General features: G+C 43.3%; 1 protein-coding gene across 4 annotated transcripts in view; it reads left to right on the top strand.

Moving 5' to 3' along the window:
- Positions 1-20,594, top strand: part of Tbc1d31 (TBC1 domain family member 31) — a 63,968-nt gene that overhangs the window by 25,967 nt on the left and 17,407 nt on the right. For all 4 annotated transcript variants that reach the window (XM_029469733.2, XM_029469732.2, XM_021184042.2 and 1 more), the window contains 9 exons: positions 1,871-2,071; positions 4,295-4,471; positions 5,926-6,005; positions 6,091-6,237; positions 15,253-15,386; positions 17,273-17,406; positions 17,932-18,111; positions 19,060-19,292; positions 19,795-19,947. In XM_029469733.2, the coding sequence (XP_029325593.1) occupies positions 1,871-2,071; positions 4,295-4,471; positions 5,926-6,005; positions 6,091-6,237; positions 15,253-15,386; positions 17,273-17,406; positions 17,932-18,111; positions 19,060-19,292; positions 19,795-19,947 (1,439 nt within the window). The remainder of the gene's footprint in view (positions 1-1,870; positions 2,072-4,294; positions 4,472-5,925; positions 6,006-6,090; positions 6,238-15,252; positions 15,387-17,272; positions 17,407-17,931; positions 18,112-19,059; positions 19,293-19,794; positions 19,948-20,594) is intronic.

Genomic DNA, 20,594 nt, shown 5'->3' with positions numbered 1-20,594 from the left:
GTTAGCCATTTCCGCCCACACAGGTGCCCTCCAGTGCCCCGTGTTTCCCCTGCTTCTCCTCCATCCCAGCTCTGTCTTCATCAGCTCTCAGCGTAGCTAGCATCGCGGCTGACTCGAATCTAAAACTTTGGGTAGTTTATTTTTGTGAAGAATCTAGAGTTGAAAAAAGAATTCAAAATCTTGTTTTATTTATTTAATATTACTGACAAGTAATTGTTTAACTATATTTTATATTGACAGTCATAGTGAATTTCAAAGTTAAATTCAACACGTTTCATGTGGTTGCGTACATACACGCACATGCAGTATGTAAGCATGTTGGTATCTGTCTCATTTAAGATTTCTAAATTGTTGATGTGTTCTTACAGTTGGAAATGTAAAACTTACAAATGGGCGTTGGTTGTAAGCCTCATCCTGTCTCCTGTTGTCTGGGTATTCACTTCTTCCCACAACTACTGTTGTTACATATGTTTCCTCTGCAGAAACAGCCTTACATCTTTTTTCTGAATTTGGAAATGATTCTGTAATTATCATCAGTACAAAATGTCTTCCTCTTTCAGGGCTCTATATTTCATGTTTCTCCTTAAACTAGCCCTCTGTTACTGGGCACTTAATCTATTCTTAGTCCTTTTCTGTTATGAATAATGCCTTGCAAATGATGAAATTTTTACAAATGTCCTTTTTCATATCCTATTTGTAGGATAAAAATCCCAGAGTTGAGATAGTTTCATGAAGGCATATGGTCCTTGCAAATTGTTCTCAAGACAGCCTGCTGCACACGTGGACAGCTATGCGCTGCCAGCCAGCCATTCAAACAGCTCATTTTCCTCTGGACACTGCCAGATGACCTAATGTAATACAGCCCTACATTAGAATGTCCAAGGGCCACATGAAGTTATACTTGCAGCCATTGGCCCCTAACCTGCAGGCAGCAAGAGAGAGGGTTTATTCATTTAAAGTTTCATTATATGTTTTTAATTTTTCAAATTATATAACACATTTTTTTTCCCTTCAAAGACTGGCTTCCCACCTACTCTCCTACCATAATCTAGTATACAACCCATAATCTCAGTCCACTCTCCAAATATCAGTTAGGATGGCTGGACATAGGCAGTTAGGATGGCTGGACATAGGCAGTTAGGATGGCTGGACATATCAGTTAGGATGGCTGGACATATCAGTTAGGATGGCTGGACATATCAGTTAGGATGGCTGGACATATCAGTTAGGATGGCTGGACGTAGGCAGTTAGGATGGCTGGACGTAGGCAGTTAGGATGGCTGGACATATCAGTTAGGATGGCTGGACATATCAGTTAGGATGGCTGGACGTAGGCAGTTAGGATGGCTGGACGTAGGCAGTTAGGATGGCTGGACGTAGGCAGTTAGGATGGCTGGACATATCAGTTAGGATGGCTGGACATATCAGTTAGGATGGCTGGACATATCAGTTAGGATGGCTGGACATAGGCAGGGAGTGGGGAGTTTTACCAAGAGTGCATGTGTCTCTCTCCCGCATCTGACAGCCAATGTGCAGGTGAGGGTCAGTGGCTGATCCCTGCGTCTCAGGAGGAGCCTGCCTGGAGAAGCCAAGGCCTTCCATAGTTTGCCAGCGTGTATTTCATATTGTGTAGTCAGTCAGACATGGCTGGGCCTAAAGACACATCCACATGAGCCATCATTGGTGATTTTAAAATGTGTAATGGCACGCTGGAAATTGAGCTGCCCTCTTAAAAATTATATAAAATGAATATTTTACTTTTAAAATGTATTTACGTCATATAACTATAACATATATACCTCGGTCTATGTATAGAGCCTTCCAGGCTCTAGCTTTCAAATGTTAAGCCCCATTGTTTCTGTCGCTTCAGGTTCTTGGTGTGCTAAGTCAAGATGGGATTATGAGGTTTGTCAACATACAGACTTGTAAACTTCTCTTTGAAATTGGGACTGTTGAAGAAGGAATTAGCTCGTCAGTAATTAGCCCACACGGTCGGTACATAGCATCTATTATGGAAAATGGAAGTCTGAATGTGTATTCAGTTCAGGCTTTAACACAAGAAATAAATAAGGTATGTCTTCAAGTAACTGACTCCTCTCTGTGCTGTGATAGTGCATTGCCAGCAACGAAGTATTTCCTCTGTGCTACCATCTTCTGTCGTCGGGGCACATCTGTCCTGGGTATATTTCCTGGCTCTTTAAGAACTGCTTCTCCAGCTCTGACTTCTCATCGTGCTCCTTCTCAGCCTGCTGTCCACCCATTCAGTGTCACCTGTGACCGCTTTCCTAAGAGACCTTTAATTTCATCTCTTCCTTTCTGTCCTGTTCTTTGTTCTCATCATCTAGGTTACAAGCCTGGGCTCTGTGTCTGGTTTTTTCCTTACTTTTTTTCTCTCTTTCTTTTTCTTTCTTTCTTTTCTAATCAAGTTACTGCTAAATCACAGGCTTTCTTACATTTGAAAGCAGATATTAGATAGAGACATTATCTACCATCCACCCATCATTAGCCTGTCAACTATCAATCTGTCACCTACCATTATCTATCATGTATCTATCCACCATCTCTGTTTATCTTATTTATCAGTTATCATGAATCTCTCCATCACATACTAACTCAGTACTTGAGATAATTCTATATAATTATATGCATTAAATGACAAGACTTATATGTATTTGTGCGTGTGCGTATTTGTAAGTATTTATTATAATATGGGATTATAATCTGTTCTTGTATATAATCTACATAAAATATGCACTGTAGATGCCATAGTTACTACTTTTATATTGTCGGAACATTAAGTATATACTGTTTTTTAAATCATCGTTGTATCCCATGCTCTGGCTGAGCATCTTCAGCTTTTCTGTGTGACTTTGTACTACTGAGAGAATGCTGAAGGAGATGGGAAGAGACTGAGCGAGCTGCTCAGGGTGAGTCACAGACTCCTGGTGTTGCTGCTGGTGCCAAGCACACGGAGGCCACAGGACGGAGAGCTGGCTCCAGCGCACTTGCCTTTTACCTTCAGGGCAGGCACCCTCCACTGTCTCTGGCTGTTGCAGCTGCGTAAAGATCTAGCCACATTTCCTGTATAAACCTCGGCGCATTTGTGCCCCTTTCTTCTGACTTTTACTATGTTTTCTTGTCATTTGATGATGTTCTAATGACGTCAGTGAATTTTTATGTATTCATTACAGAGGTGACATTGAATCCAGTGACATCTGGGGCTCTAGCCTTGGAAACACTGTGCTCAAAGCCAAGGAAAAACCCCAGCAGGGGAAATAACTGTATGGGCTTTAACAAAAATTTAGAAGAATGGATTGAAATTAAAAATAAGGGTCTGGAGAGAAGGCAGAACAGTCAAGAGCACTGGCTGTTCTTCCAGAGGACCCAGGTTCAATTCTCAGCACCCGCATGGCAGCTCATTACTTCCTGTGTAACTCCAGCTCCAAGGGATCCAATGCTTTTACACAACATACATGCAGGCAAAACACTAACGCACATAAAAGTTAAATCATAAATAATTTTTAAAACGTAAAGAGTGGCAGTTCGGCAATATTAAAGGCTGGCGTAACCTGGTCAGATCATTTTGGTTCCATGCTAAGATGAAGCATTAGGTCGCAGAAGGGAACACTGGACCTCATGACCTTCCGTCAGGACTCAGCCCGTGGCCGTGCTTGTTTCTTTCCTTTGATTACAAAAGGAGTGCCATTTATGAGGAAAATGTTCTCCTAGTAATTTCTGTTCAAGTAAGCTGACTGTTAGATTTTTCCCGTTTGGTAGCCCCCTAAAAATGAGCTCTTGGGTTGTGCGTGGTGTTGCCTGAGTTGATGCAGAAAGGACTGTCAGCCCTTGCTGTGTGGACCACAGCCCCTGACCTCACACAGTGCAGGGGACACCATGCTCCCTCAGAGGATCCGCACTGGAGCTGTGAGGGTGCTTCACTCCTAGGCCATGCGTCCAGCCATGCCTCTGTGTGTGTCGCTATGCAGTGACTTCACTGTTGAAGAGCAAAGTGGTGTGCCATCATATAATTCTGAGCCACCTTTTGAGAATAAATTCTACTTACTGCTGTTAATCGTATACATTTATTCTTTAAAAGACTTAACCAGTAAATGATTTATTCATCAGTAAGCATTCTAAAGTATTCTTAGACATTTTAGCTTAGACTTTATACCTAAAAACTAACTGTATAAAAAAAAGTACCTGTATAAATTAAAACTAACTGTACAAATTAAACCTCACATACTTTCCAAGAATAGATACATAAATCCACAGAGCCTTTCTTCTCCTCTTTCAGCCTCCTCCTCCTCTAGTTAAGGTGATTGAAGATTTGCCCACTAATACAGTGAGTTCTAGCAATCTTAAGATGAAAATAATGCCAGGAAGAGTACAGCGGCCTGCAAGATGTAAAGAGAGCAAAATTCCAACCAGAGTGCTCAAGCAGGACCTGACTGGGGACTTAGAAAACAAGGAGGTAAGAATGTTTTATACTTGAGCTCCAGCTTGCCATGGCCTGCTCTTGTCACCTTGTGACTGTGGGCTGTGTGCGGCCGACAATGCTGAGGTGTGCTAATCTGAACCGGGGTATGTGAATCAAGCTGTCGTGGCCTGCCATGGTGCCTCCCACCTGTAGTCCCAGCACTTAGGAGGTAGAGACAGGACTGTGGATTTGGGGTCAACCTGGGTTACAGAGTGACACAGTGTCTCAAAACAAAACACAACAGACCCTCACAATCTGAGTCCCATCCTTGGAACCCACGTAGTAGACAGAGAGGAACCAACTGTGGAAATGTCCATTAATCTTCACGTGTGTTGTGGAATGTACACACATTCACATTGCACATACGAAATCCAAGTTTGTAAAGGGTATTGTAAGTGTAAAACATGTACAGTGAGAAAGTAGGAGAACCCAGAATATAAACTATCTCACTAATTATTATGTGTTAAAGTGCCTTTTTGATTATGTTGGGTTAAAAAATGATGAAACGGAATTTTTCCTGTTTCTCTCTACTTTTGTTAATGTACTTGTTAGCCATCTCGTTGCTCCATGTACTTTTCTAAAATGGTTTTCTCTTTTTTTTTCTGCAAAGCATATATATTATTTTGAAATAGAAAAAATATAAATATTCATAGAAATGTTTAACACTATCTTCAGGGAACTTATTTATTGCCAATAAAATATACACATGAACTGCATAGTGAATTTTCACAAACTTAATATACCCCTGCTACTAGCAGCCACCTCAAAGAGTGGAATGTTCCCACTCCCTCTAGACATTGCCTTTTGCCCCAATGATAATGTGCTCTTGGCTGGGAAGAGTGAGTGTTGGAGATTGAATTCTGAATTGCACATGTATACTAAGTAGATGTTCTGACACACATCTTAGCCTCTTGGTACCTTAGGTTTGTTTCCTGAATACTGTCAGTTTTTCCTAACAGCAGGAGAGAGAGTTCTAGTTATTTTATATCCTCAGCATCACTTGGTATTTTTCACATTTGTTTTACTAATGGTTTCTATAAGCATTTACAAACTTGTGTGTATGAAAGACTGTATAAAGCAGATTACAGCTTAGTGAAAATGAGATCACATTGGGCCGCATCGGGTATCACCATGCTGGAGGTAAACTGGAGTGAATGTCATAGCCTATGTTTTCTCTGTACTTGAGGGTCCACAAGCGTCTGCCACAGAGTCCAGGCGCGTGAATACTTCCTGCTGTGTTGTGTTCAGTTGTGTTCTGTTGTTTGACCAGGGTCTTTCCTGCAGCCCAGGCTGGCTTCAAACGCATCATCCTGTGACTGCTAAGACTGCAAGCACGTGCCACCTTGCCTGTCTTATGTGCTGTGTTCTGAAGTTTGGGAGCTACCGTGGACGAGATTACCATGTTTTCAGTTGCCTAACTGTCACTTACTGATATCATCTTTTTTTAGAATGAATTGTCAGAAGGATTAAATAAAAAGCGCTTGCAAGTCTTATTAAAAGGCTATGGGGAATATCCAACAAAATACAGGTAACCTTCAAATTCTTTCATTCTAAGTCAGTTTTGCTCAAAAAAAAAAAAAGTTGTTTTATTTACAATTAAATTTTTATTTCAGAATGTTTATTTGGCGTTCCTTACTACAACTGCCTGAAAATCATACTGCATTTAGTAGCTTGGTGGACAAAGGGACTCATGCGGCTTATCTCAGCCTTCAGAAGAAATACCCCATCAAAAGCAGGAAACTACTGAGAGTATTGCAAAGGTATGCCCGGCTCACTGCAGCAGTGCACGGGGTGTGGACCAGGGTCACAGGGTTTCCGAATCCCCGTCTCATAAGACACAGTCTGCTCAGCGGTGACTGTCCTTGTCTGCTTGCTTCAGCACATCATGTGTGGATAGTAGTTTGTGCTGATGTTCCAGAAAATCATCATCTCTTTCAGCTTAGCAGGAAGCTTGGGCTTTAACACAGAAGACCCAGTTTGGACTCTGTTCAGTCATTCATAAATGATAGAGGCTGTGTCTTTCTTGCCCCATTCTTTTTTTTTTTTTTTTTTTTTTTGGTCAGGAAACGGGGTTGAAACTAATAACTCCAACATCATGAGATTATTGGGGTGTTTGAGGACAGTGTCACTTAGGGTGTGCACACCAATGTCTAGTTCATAGAAGACACTCTGTAAATGCTGGCCATGAACTAAGCCTGCAAGTATGTCCATCTGTCTGCAGCCTTAGTGCTCCCTGGAGCTGAGCGGGCCTCTGAAGATGACTCAGCATGGAGCTAGAAGCTTTCTTAAAACATTGTAAGAGTGTCTCTTTTCAGTAGCTTGATCACACGGTTCTCAAGTGGGGAGTTTGTAGGTGACATGTCGCAAGGCTGAGCACAAATATCTTTCCTTATTAGGTAAATATGTACTTAATTCACATTACAGGTAGAGACACTAAGGTATACAGAGGTTGATAATGTGATGTGGTCACATTTGTCAGAGCTGGAATTGCATCCGGTCTCGAGAATCCAAGGCTGTTTTGCAAACTTAGGTTTTCATGATGAAGAACTGTGAGCATAGGTGAAAGATAGACGTGGCAAAGAATAGCCTTGCGCCCATCACTCACTTGAGCAGCTGCCAACTCGGGGCCATCTTGTCATAGCTCTGCCTTCTCCACACCAGCCTCTGCTGCCTCCCTAGATGTGCGTACACATACTGTGCTAGTATGCACAAACAAGCCTCCAGGCTAGGGACCTTGCCTCTAACATGAATCCGTGTGCTGCCTGCCGAGACCGCCCCATCAAGAAAGAGCCCATTCTAGTCTCCTCACATAGCCACTCAGCATCCCGTTACTGAGTGACTTGGGAAAGTTTATGGTAAACTCGTTCACATCTGGATTCAAGCAAGTTGCAGCTTCCACCAGGTGGTTTGTTTGGTTTTTTGGTTTTTGGTTTCTGGGTTCTCTGTGCCCTGGCTGTCCTGGAACTTGCTCTGTAGACCATATTTTTATATTTTCACTGTTTGTTTTGGTGTTTTAGAGACAGTGTTGGTTTCACTGTGTAGCCCAGGCTAACTGTAATCCCGCTACCTCTGCTTCATGAGAGCTGGGGCTCTGGGCATGTGCCGCCACACCAGGCCACACAGACTCTTCATCTACAGATTCTCTTTGTTTCCCTGGCAATGCACTTGCTGGAGAACCAGGAATTACCTTACAGACTCTATCGGAGTCTGGACTTTGCTGGTTTATTCCCTACTCTCTGTTTCTCTTTCTCCATAATGCCCTCTAACCTGACCATTCATGCAGAGCTCCTGATGAGAGTCAGGCTATTCATCTGCTCCGCTCTGGTGGCTCTCCAGGAAAGATTATAGGTGGTTTTGGGCACCTCTGTTAGCAGGGTTTAATCACTGCTTGTCTCTTTGGACAGTGTTACTGGCCATCAGTGCTTACCATCTGCATCCTTTGCTTCCCAGAGATGAGCAAAACACTGACAGTCTAGCTCAGCTATTTCTTTTTATGTGAAAAATTTCTATAACAAAAATCTTCCTGAGCGTGTGGAAATGGCTCAGTTCATAAAGCACTTGCCTTGTAGGCCAAAGGATCTGAGTCCAATCCCCAGAACCCACATAAAAACCTGTGGCCGTGTGCATTTTTGCAGTTGCAGTGGTGGTGAGATGGACTCAGACAAGCAGATCCCTGCATGCTCGATGGCTAGTTAGTCCAGCTTAGTCCCCGAGGTTCAGACCAAAAGAAACCTTCTCACACCAGTGGTGAAGGATAGCCTCTGTGAGTGCCCTCTGACCTACACACACACACACACACACACACACACACACACACACACACGTATTCCTCCCCACCCCATGAAAAAATGTACGTACAGACAAAGAAATATGAGGTCCTGTCGCCTTCCATGCCCCTCTGGTACACAGACTATAAAGGAAGGACAGGTTAAATGCTCAGTACCTTTAAAAAATGTTAACGGTTTTCAAAGTAGTAAATTAATTATCTTAGAATGCCCAAAATAATACATGTGTATATTATAAGCTCAGATTTAAGCATATGCCTTTCCAGTGGATAGGGCCAGGAAAGACTTTATAGTGATATTTTCTATCAAAATTATGATTAAATATTTTTGCATAACTTTGATTTTATAATTGAATCTTTTAGAGTCACAAAGCTTTTGATTCATAATAGCATTGACATGCAAGTCTGTATGTGTTGCTGGGATCAAACCTAGGGCCTTTGGCATGGTAGATAAGTGCCCTGCGACTGAGGCACGACATCTACAGCCGCTTTTCCCACATATACCCTGACTTCTGACTTGGTGTGGTGTGTATATAAACTCTGTACTGTATGTTTGATAATGGGACTGCTAGATCTCACATGATTGTTTTGAGTGGTTGGTTGGCCCCGTACATGGGATGTTAGCCAAACTTGCCTTAACTCATGACAATCCACCTGCCTCAGGTTCTGCAGGCTTGTATCACCAAACCTGGTTCATGTTATGATTATTGAAAATAGTTCAAATGATTTTTAGGTTTTTTTCCCTTAGACTATAACTCACAGCATGTATAATCAAATTATTATTTTAAAATGATGTAACCATTTCTATGCTAAAGGCACACATTTACTGCATGGTTAGCTTAATTTGTCCCGTTCATTTCCAGTGCTTTTGGTTCAATCAGTACTGTTTCCTCTTCATTGGAGGCTGAACACGGGGTCACTGAGCTGTTTGCTAGCCCCTGAAATTTTTGTTTAATTTAAACTTTTTTTATACCCTCATACAAAATAAGGTTTATTCAAGCCAGTCTGGCTTCTTTCCCCTCCACCTTGTTTCTCCATTAGTAATACTGTCTGCAAACATTACATAACCACATGTGTATTTGTGCTTTCCCTTATACAACTGTTTATACATCGCACACATTTCTAGACCCTGCTTTAAGGTGAGAACATTTTGAAGCATGCAGAAATGTGCTGTATCTGACTCCAGCTGCCTGTGTCTGTCACATGATTCATTGCCTTGTCCCTGCTAGGGAACATTTGGATCTTTTCCAGTCTCTTGCTCTTACAAGGTGCTGAGTTAATTAGCTTTGCCTATACACACTCTTAAAAAGCTGGTGTACCTTAAGTCTTAACTTATTGCCTTTGAATGTGATGAGATATCAGCTGGTGTGAAGACTTATTTACTACATTTAGTATGCTTGCCTGCTGTGCACAGTAAGTCTTCACAAAAGAACACTATCGTTCAGATATTTTTGGAATACCCTTGTGCCTTGCCTTTGATTCTCGGATTCAAGTTTGCAGAGCTAAACACTGCAAGTACTTTGGCAGAGAGCCCTGGGAGGAATATATTACTGCAGCAATGAATGTTCTTACCCATTCCTCTGCAGTGCTAACTAGCCTGTGTTCAGAGGATGAGCAGGCTACATATTCCTTCTGTTGATCCCATCGTAGGAAATCAAGAATTGATTTTGTCAATAAAGAAATGCTGACATTTATCTGATGATTCAGATGGTCAGAGAAATGCTCTCATTGCGTGTGGACGGGCTCTTCCTGAAGACAATTTCCTAAACTCTGCTAAGGTGGCAAGAGAGTTTTCATAAGATGTAGTAAGTTTGATGCATAAAATCATTCTGTATATGCCATTTACAATTAAAGTTACTGTTTTAATTATAATTCTGCATAAGTACTTCAAGTTATAATCTTCATGTTTTCTTTTGATTTTCAATTTTTTTTAAATTTATTTATCATATGTAAGTACACTGTAGCTGTCTTCAGACACACCAGAAGAGGGCGTCAGATCTCATAACGGATGGTTGTAAGCCACCATGTGGTTCCTGGGATTTGAACTCAGAACCTTTGGAAGAGCAGTCTGTCAGTGCTCTTACCCTCTGAGCCATCTTTCCAGCCCCAATTTCTTTATTTTAACTTCTTTTCTTTGAGACAGAATCTCACTCTCTAGCTCACTGTGGCCTGGAACTTAGCACATAGCCCAGGCTGGCCTCAAGCTCTCCATGTTCCTGCTTCAGGCCTCCACAGGCTGAGCTCAGAGGGAGAGGCCATCACACCGAGTTTGTTTTTCTATGTTTTAATTTAAAAGTTCAAAGTTAGGCACTAGGGAGATAGCTAGGTGGCTAAGAGCACTGTGTGCTCATTAGAGGGCCCACATGGCAGCTCACAGCCATGTGTAACTCGAGTCCAAGGAGCCCCACATTCTCTGCGGCCTTTGAGGGCACCAGGCAGACAACGTACTCATTACACAGGAAGTAAAATCCTCATTTACTCTTATTTGTTTTATAAATTTAATTTAAAAATATGACTTAATGAGAGAGAATTATTGTTTTTAGCTTAATTCTGCTATTGCAGAAAGTTGAGACTTGCCAGGCTATGGGTTGTACTGAAGAAACCATATTTATTTATTTATTTATTTATTTATTAAAGATTTATTTATTTAATTTATAAGAGTACCTGTAGCTATCTTCAGACACACAGAAGAGGGCATCGGATCCCGTTACAGATGGTTGTGAGCCACCATGTGGTTGCTGGGAATTAAACTCAGGACCTCTGGAAGAGCTAGCAGCCAGTGCTCTTAACCGCTGATCCATCTCTCCAGCCCCATGTTTATTTTTTAAGTATTATCATTATGTTACTATATAAGAAAATGCTTGTTTTTTAACTAAAAATTTTTTTGAAATCACATTTATTTATTTACTTATTTATTTATGGAGTATGTGTGCATGTGCATGTGTGTGTGATGTGCATACATGTGGAGATAAGGGGCTGTGAGAGTTGCTTCTTTTCTTCTACTATGTCTCAGTCCTCGGAATTGAACTCAGGTCACCAGAGTTATAGGAAAAGCACACTTACCTGCTAAGCCATCTTGTCAGCACTGCCACGCCCTCCCCTGCTTTCTCATTGTATTAAAGATGGGTACTTAACTATTAAGGAATACAATGATATATTAAAGACTCGTTTTAACAGAGTAGTATAAGTGGTGGAGGCAGGGTCTTCTGTCGGACATGGACAACAGTGCGTGGCAGGTGACTGGGCCTTCTACCTTCATATGCTCGGACACTTAAAGTACCTTAAAATTGTTAAAATGAACAGTGCTTTAAAATGAATATAGTTCTTGGTTAAGAACACTTGCTGCTGCTCTTCCAGAGGATCATAGCTGCTTTCCAGCACCTGTGTCAGACAGCTCACAACCTCTTCTAAGTCCAGTTCCAGAGGCTCTGACTCCATAAGTGCATACACACACGCACGCATGCAAGCATGTATATAAGCAAATGCCTTCTGCCTCCATATATGCATGTCACACACAGACACATAAAATAAACCTATAAGCCTGTACTGGCTATTTTTGTGTCAACTTGACACAGCTGGAGTTATCACAGAGAAAGGAGCTTCAGTTGAGGAAATGCCTCCATGAGATCCAACTGTAAGGCATTTTCTCAATTAGTGATCAAGGGGGAAAGGCCCCTTGTGGGTGGGACCATCCCTGGGCTGGTAGTCTTGGGTTCTATAAGAGAGTAGGCTGAGCAAGCCAGGGGAGGCAAGCCAGTAAAGAACATCCCTCCATGGCCTCTGTATCAGCTCCTGCTCCCTGACCTGTCTGAGTTCCAGTCCTGACTTCCTTTGGTGATGAACAGCAGCATGGAAGTGTAAGCCGAATAAACCCTTTCCTCCCCAACTTGCTTCTTGGTCATGATGTTTGTGCAGGAATAGAAACCCTGACTAAGACAAATTGGTACTGGGAGTGGGGTATTCCTGTGACAACATGACCATGTTTTGGGGAGGACGGTGGAAGGACTTTGGAACTTTGGGCTTGAAGATCCATTCGTTGTTAAGAGCTCTGTCAGATGTTGTGTAGGAGCTTGGAAGATAATGCTGAGAACAGTGCAGAAGATGGAGACCTGGTTTGTGAAATTTCAGAGGGAAAATTAAAGACTCTCTTCAGGGGCATTGCTGTTTTTATTGTGAAGATTTTGTAGTTCTGGTTAGCTGGGGCTGAAGAATCAGCTGTGATTAACAAGATACCAGAACTACTAAAGCAAAAACTTTGCATTACTGGGACTATTGATGCTGGTTAGCTGGAGCTAAGAAATTAGCGGTGATTAAGAAGAGACCAGCATCGTTGAGGTGACATCTTCTGGGAAGTGTTTTCTGAAAGCACAAAGAGGCTGTGTTCCAGAGATAGGCAAGGTTGTACTCCTTCTGCAGTGGGACTTGGTAATGTGTAAGGGTCACCCAGGTGGTACTGGTTTTGAAGGCATGAAAGGGTCACACAGCAGCTCAGGCTCGGCACTGTGAGAGGCCATGGAAGGCCATTGGTGAAGGTGCAGCCCCAGTTGTAATTGAAGGCCCAGGACTGAAGGGGTCATGCAGTGTTTTGGAGATGCCAGTACCACGAGATGACCACCAAGAGCAGCAGCAGCAGTGGAGTACAGGCATCTGGAGCCCAGAGGACGATGTGTGTCCTACAAAGGGCATGGCTGGAGAAGTGACCCAAGCCCTTGGAGGAGCCCAGAAGATCGTGAGTTGGATCCCAGACGTTGGACGGTTGGAGATTGATTTTTGCTTTGATTGTGACTGTGCCCTGATATTTTCCCTCTTGAAGGAAGAAACTGTTTTAGTGGAGCCCACAGTTAAGAGACTTTTAATTGTAAAAAGACTTTGGACTTTAAAAGAGATGGATATTTTAAAGAGATTGAAATTTTAAGAATATGTAAAGACTGTGGGACTTTTAAAGTTATTTAGATCTTGGGGATGAATAAGAATGTAAGGGTTGAGGCTTACTAGTGATGTGTTTGTGTGTCAAGTTGACAAGGGGTCAATTGTACTGGCTATTTTTGTGTCAACTTGACACAGCTGGAGTTATCACAGAGAAAGGAGCTTCAGTTGAGGAAATGCCTCCATGAGATCCAACTGTAAGGCATTTTCTCAATTAGTAATCAAGGGGGAAAGGCCCCTTGTGGGTGGGACCATCCCTGGGCTGGTAGTCTTGGGTTCTATAAGAGAGTAGGCTGAGCAAGCCAGGGGAGGCAAGCCAGTAAAGAACATCCCTCCATGGCCTCTGCATCAGCTCCTGCTCCCTGACCTGTCTGAGTTCCAGTCCTGACTTCCTTTGGTGATGAACAGCAGCATGGAAGTGTAAGCCGAATAAACCCTTTCCTCCCCAACTTGCTTCTTGGTCATGATGTTTGTGCAGGAATAGAAACCCTGACTAAGACAAAGCCAGTGACGTTCTTCATAAACTAGTTGAGGCAGTTTAGCAGGTCTTAGGTCACTCTGGTACCGTCTGCCTTAAGCTGACCTGCACCAGAGGCAACTGGCTCACGTCTTGCTGGCTTCCATAGGTAAATAATGCAAACAAAGGCACACTGCTTATTCTGATTTGATCTCCTCACTCCAAATTTCTTATAGCCCAGGCTGGCCTAGAACTGGGGAATCTCCCTGCCTTAGCTCCCAACTGGAGAGTGATTGCAGGGATGTGTCCAAAATAGGATATATGCTGTTTTGTCGTTTTACTTTACTTTAAAAGCCTCTCATCCACTCTCTTTAGTGCATGTCGGTGTACTTGATCTTGTGTGTGCAGTGCAGTGGCACTCATGGGGCGGGGGCCGAAGGACAACTTGCATTTGGTTCTCTTCTTCATGACGGTTCTGGGGATCAAACTCAGATTGTCAGTCATGGTGGCAAGCCCTTTTTTCTGCTGAACCATCTTGGTGACCCTGCATCAATTTTCAAAATGCACATGGAACGATAATTCAATTTAGACTGTTTATGTTGTCAGCAAACAGGTAGAGTAGTTTACAGGGTTTGGCTTTGCTTTGCTTTACAAACAGCGATAACCCATGCACATACCTTTGTGTGATCATTGTGTGGGACAGACACATTGGGGAGCACTGGGAAGATCGGCTAACTCTGAGGAGTGTCCGTTTTTCTGGGAACCCATCCTGGGTCCTCTGTAGGAGCAGCTCGCACTCTGAATGGCCGGGTCATCTCTCCAGCCCCCACTTAGATTAAAAGTTTGGCAGAAATGCGTGAGTCAGGGCTCTCTAGAGGAACAGAGCTGATAGAGTGAATATGAACACATATGTGTGCATAGGTAGGTATACACACACATACTGAGAAAGGGGATTCAGTAGAGTAGCTCACAGACTTGTGGTCCATCTAGTCCAGTAATAGCTGTCTGCCAATGGGAAGTCCAAGTTTCCAGTAGCTGTTCAGTCCAGGAGGTGAGGCTGGGTGTCTCAGCTGGTCTTCAGTATCCTCCAGAATCCTGAGAAAGTCGGCTTTGATGCTAGTGAAGGAATGGACTTGCCAGCAAATAAGCGAAGAAAACAAGTTTCCTTTTTCAACGTCCTTTATATGTGCTGTCAGCAGAAGGTAGGGCCCAGAGGACAGGTAGATCTTCCTAGCTCAAAAGATCCTGATTAAAATGCTGTACATCCTGATGTAAACGTGTCAAGTAAGGCATAGGACAGTGTCTATGTAACACCACCATTTGGGGGGGGGGGGGACTGGGGTGTTTTGTGGGGAGGGGCAGGGTCTCACTCTGTAGCCCTAGCTTGCCTAGAACTCGCTGTGTAGACCAGGCCGACCTTGAACTCCCAGAGATCTGCTTGTCTCTGCTCCTCCATTGTTGGGATCAAAGGTGTACACTGCCATACCCAGCGCTCCTAAAGAGACGAGCTGTGTGCTGAGGATGAGAGAGAGCCTCCACCAAGTCTGAGTCATCTCCTCAGACATACTTGAATCATGCTGTTGCTTTCTGGTCTTTTTTTCCTTCCAGAACCCTCTCTGCATTAGCTCACTGGTCTGCAATCTTCAGTGACACACCATACCTTCCACTCTTGGCATTTCCGTTTGTGAAGTTATTCCAGAACAATCAGCTCATCTGTTTTGAAGTTGTGGCTACTCTCATAGGTAAGTACGTCAGGACCACACCTTTGCTACGCACGCTTAGGGAATCTAGACTTTTTTTTTTTCTTAGTAGGTCAAGTAGTATGAAAGAGTCACATTTAGAGCAAAAAGTGGATAGGGCAGTCACTTATAGGGAAACCTTTACAAGAAAATGCGGAGAGTTGAATTTCTTAGACAATATTGTTCTGGGCTGGGTCTATCAGAAAGAATTCAATCTTGTACCTACTGGGGCTTGGTTGCTTTTCATGGAACTGCTGCAGGGTTGAGCACTTGGCAAGCAATGCCTGCTGTCAGTGCCTGACATTCAGTGCCTGCCAGTCACTGTCTGCTGTCCAGTGCCTGCCATTCAGTGCCTGCTGTCCAGTGTCTGCTGTCAGTGCCTGCTGTCCAGTGCCTGCCATTCAGTGCCTGCTGTCAGTGTTTGCTGTCAGTGCCTGCCGTTCAGTGCCTGCTGTCAGTGCCTGCCATTTGTGCCCAGGTGCTGGCTGCTGCCCTCATGCCCCTCTGTGACTCACAGAACTGAACAGTTTGTATGGCACACTGTCCTCAGTTCACTCTTGTTGCCTCCTTTTTCCTTCATCACTACCCTGTGCAGTAGCCATGGCTGTCCTCTACAGATGAGACCGAGGCACATAGTTCTAAGGCTAGGTTAAGACAGTGTGCTCTTGAGTCACTCACTGTGACTCACTCTAACAACAGCAGTTTAAAGAAGTTGAAATCTTTGCCAGATTTTACCTCTGGCCTAATTACTAGCTCAAGTCTAACTGTCCAGTAATAAATGAAGTAATAGCTCTCATAAACTATATAATACTCTGCTAATGAAACTTCTGTTGCTAATTTGAGATAGGAGGTCGTAACGTTGAGGAATCTAGCTTTCCCTGTTCCTGTGATAAGTTCCTTTGGTTACTTTAGTAACTAAGGAAAAACGTTTGACTTCCCGCTACATCATGAGAGGAGAGTCACAGCAGCAGAGCGTGAGGCAGCCAGTCACACTGCATTGTAGGCAGGCAGACAACAGGAAGCATGCATTAGTGCCAATGCATCCTGTGCTTTTTCTTTTATTCCACCTAGGGCTCCGTCTGTGGAATGGAGCGCCACTTACTTGGCAAATTGACAAATTCTCTTTATTCCTTAGCAGGGCAGTGGTTGGATATGTGTCAATAAAAGCATGTATGTACACATACACACACACACACACACACACACACACACTTCCTAATCCAACATACTGGACGTTCTGGTTCCTGATGACTTCTGTTTTGCTGTCTTTGACTAACAAAGGGATTGTCTTAGCAAAGGCTATGTGTTGTGGTTTATCCTATAGTCAACTTGACCGGACTTAAAGTCATCGAGACAAACTGCTGGGCCTCTCTGTGAGGACATTTCCAGGAAAGGTTTAAATGAGGTGAGAAGAGCCACCTTCAGTGTGAGTTTTAGAACCTCATGTTCTAGCAGTTAAGCAGTTACATGATCTCATCTTTATTCACAAGCATATTGAGAAGGGGGAAAATAAAAAGAATTAACCGAGTCTGATGGTATAGGTCTGTGATCCCAGCTAGCCCAGAGGCTGAGGCAGATAGACCACAGGTTCAGCACATGCCTTAAAACCTACAACTAAATAAACAAATAATGAATAAATAGGCTAGGAGGTAGCTTAGGGCTAGGGCAGTGGCTAGCACGTACGACCCTTATGTCCGACCCACAGTACTAAAGATAAAAAGCCCCAACATTACAACATTAGGTAAGCTGACATAGGTGGATCAGGAATTTAAGACTAGTGTGGGAATATGAATATATACATATAAACAGGCACATTATGACTGTAGAAATTCCGTCTATAGTAGTAAAAGTATTTAAAGACAGATTTTCTGATTTTTTTCCCTCTGTAGTCAATTGGTGTCAACATTGGTTTGAGTACTTTCCTAATCCTCCTATCAACATTCTTAGCATGATAGAAAATGTCTTGGCATTTCATGACAAGGAGCTGCTGCAGCACTTCATAGATCGTGATATAACTTCCCAGGTAAGAACAGAAGGGCTACAGAGGAACATTTATTTTGAGAGCTAAGGTTGATTCTGGAATGGATAAAACACTCTTTCCCCAATAAATAATAAAAATTTTAATTTATTGTGTGCATGTGGGAATGTGTGCGTGTGCACATGTGTGTGCGTGTGCATATATCTGTGGGCCTGTGTGCAGGGCTTAAACTCAAGTCATCCCCTTGTTGGCAGACAGCTGGGTTGCTGAGCTGTCCTGCTGCCCACATTGTGTATTTTTAACGATTTGCCATTCTTTATTAAGGTGCCCTCCTGAAAGTCGACCTGCAGCGAGAGGCCAAATAGGAGCCGAGGCTGTAGTTCAGAGGAGCCCTTGCTTCGTGTGCATTCAGCCTGGTTTAGTCTCTAGCCTGTGGGGACGCAGAAGTGTTGCCTAAATTAATGTAGTGCTTTTAGTAATATAATTGCTGCATAACTTAAATTGGCCATGAGCGCTTTGACTCTTACTTAGAATACTGGAACGGTGTCCGTCATTTCTTGCCTGCTTTAGGTGTATGCCTGGCCTCTCCTGGAAACGCTGTTCTCAGAAGTGCTGACGAGAGAGGAGTGGCTCCGCCTCTTCGATAACATCTTCTCCAATCACCCTTCCTTCCTCCTGATGACGGTGGTGGCCTACAGCACCTGCTCCAGAGCGCCTTTGCTCAACTGTACTCTTAAGAATGACTTTGAGGTAAACACCCTCTCATCCATAAGAGAAGGTTCTCGATGCTGCATGTATCGTCAGTGGCGGCATGCTTGCCTAGCTCACACGAGGGTTCCAGCGCACTGCTCGCCAAAACACATCCCACACAAGACGTTCTGCAGTCTTGGGTGTTCACACTGAGCAGCTCATTCCTTGGCCGAGCACCTGCTTGTACTGGGTATTGGTGCTACATGGTAGGGATAGAATAGATAGCAAGGGACCACATCGCTGACCTTGCGTAGATTCTTGGCAAGCAGGTTGTTATAACTGCTCTTTGTTTATCTTTCCCTTTGTAAAGAGCATTGAGCACTCGTTGCTGCTGTTTGAATGGTCTCATCAGTGGCCCCTCTGGTCTGTGAGTGGCTGGCATGTGTGTAGACTAGTAAGTACTTAGAGTCCCACTGGGCTTGGCCGCTTTCGTGTTTCTGAGACAGTGTCTTGTCATGACCTTATAGCCCAGAGGGAGACTTCAAACTCCCTCTGTTACACAGGCCAGCATGAGGCTCAGGGCAGGCCTTTCTGCCTTTGCCTCCCAAGTGTTGGAGTTACAGATGTGCGACCTGTGAAGTCAGCCTGAGGAAAACTGAGGCAGGAGGATCACAAGTTTGAGGCTAGTCTGGGCTTTGTAGCAAATTCCAGGCTTGTGTAAACTGTTACAGAATACAAAAAAAAAAAAAAAAAAAAAAAAAAGCAAACAAGCCCTGTAACTGAACCCCCACAGGGCGTCTCCTTCCTCGCTGTGATCCTGGGACTCCGGCTCCATAGCGCAGGCCTCAACTTAGCTAGTGTTTTCCCATAACGTCCTCTCGGGCAGTTGTCTGCTTCCCTTCCCTAGCATGTGTGTCTCCATGTCTCATGGTCCTCATTTTTACTGCTCCGTCTGGGTAGTGGCCTTTGCTGGGTAAGCCTTGATGTGAACGTCAAGTTTTCTTACAGTATTTTTTTCACCATCGGAATAACCTGGACATAAATGTTGTAATTCGAGAAGTTTATCGTCTCATGGAGAGCACGCCTGCTGATATCCACCCAAAGAGCATGCTGGATGCTTTCGTTGCACTGACGAAAGGGCAATACCCTATATTTAATCAATATCCAAAGTTCATTGTGGACTACCAGACACGGGAATGGGAAAGGATAAGGAACGATGAACTGGACTTCTTGAGAGAGAGGTAATCAGAGAATAATCGTTCTTCCAAGAGTGAGACATTAGAAACAGGAAAGGTTGTGTCTTCAGATTGTCTTATTTATGTGTATGTATATGTGCCTGCATGGGCTTGTATGCACTATGTGTGTGCAGGTGTCCAGAGAAGCTGGAAGGTATCGGGTAGGTCGTCTGGCATTACACGTAGTTATTAGCTGCCAGAAATGGTGCTAAGAATGGAACCAAGCCCTCTGCAAGAAGAGCACATGATGTTAACCTCAGAGCCTTTCCTCCAACCCCAAGCACATGTTTTTATGAGATACAACTTTGAATTATACAGTACATGTATCAAATCCAAATTTGAAGGACAGAGATGTCTTCAAAGATGGCTAATTTCTCCTATGTCTGGAAATAAAACCACATACTGAACTTGCACCAGGTTCTAGATTTTGTATCTTGGTTGTTTTGAACTAAATTACTTTACTGTCTTGTTTACATTTTCATAATAGTAAATATTGTATCTACTTAAGGCAGACAGTTGAAAATATGCAAGCTGAAGTGGATGAGCAGAGAGCTAAGGACGAGGCATGGTACCAGAAGCAAGAGCTGCTCCGCAGAGCTGAGGAGACAAGAAGAGAGCTACTTCTTCAAGAAGAGGAGAAGATGGCCCAGCAGAGACAAAGGTGTGGTCCTCATGGCCCAGCAAAGACATAGGTGCAGTCCCCATGGCCCAGCAGGGACACAGGTGCAGTCCCCATGGCCCAGCAGAAACACAGGAACCATTAACATGGCCCAGCAGAGACACATGTGTAGTCCCAATGGCACAGCAGGGACACAGGTATAGTCTACTGCTGTGGAAATCCTAGAATGGAAGTCAGATAAGTTCCATTTCCTTTTCATATTTAAACACTGTATAAAGTTATCCAGCATAATTTCCATTAAGCAAATATATGAATTAATAAAAAGCATATATACCACTGAAAAAAATCTTCCATGTAGTAAAGTTAATTCTAAAGGAACGTTGAATATCATCCCTTAGCTAGAATTTTCAGAAGTAATATGAGCTCTAATATTTTTTAAAACATTTAGAAATATTCATTCTAAACCAGGCATAATGCATGCCTGTAGTCCTAATAGCCTGGGCTGGTAGGCTCTTAAAGCTAATCTGGGTTTCAGCGTAGACGTCTAGACCAGCCTCGGCTAGAGGGTAAGACTTGGTCTTTATTTTAAAAAAATCATTTTATGGTAGGCAGAAATGCTTTGTAATAAGAGGATTGGAAAACCACTTCTGGTGCAATGTGGTTTTTAAAATTATGCTTTAAACGTAACT

This window comes from Mus caroli, unplaced genomic scaffold (genome assembly GCF_978045245.1).
Source record: "Mus caroli unplaced genomic scaffold, Mus_caroli_1 scaffold_16, whole genome shotgun sequence".
NCBI lineage: Eukaryota > Metazoa > Chordata > Mammalia > Rodentia > Muridae > Mus > Mus caroli.
Note: the sequence above shows the minus strand (reverse complement) of the source record. Positions and strands in the feature narration are given on the sequence as shown.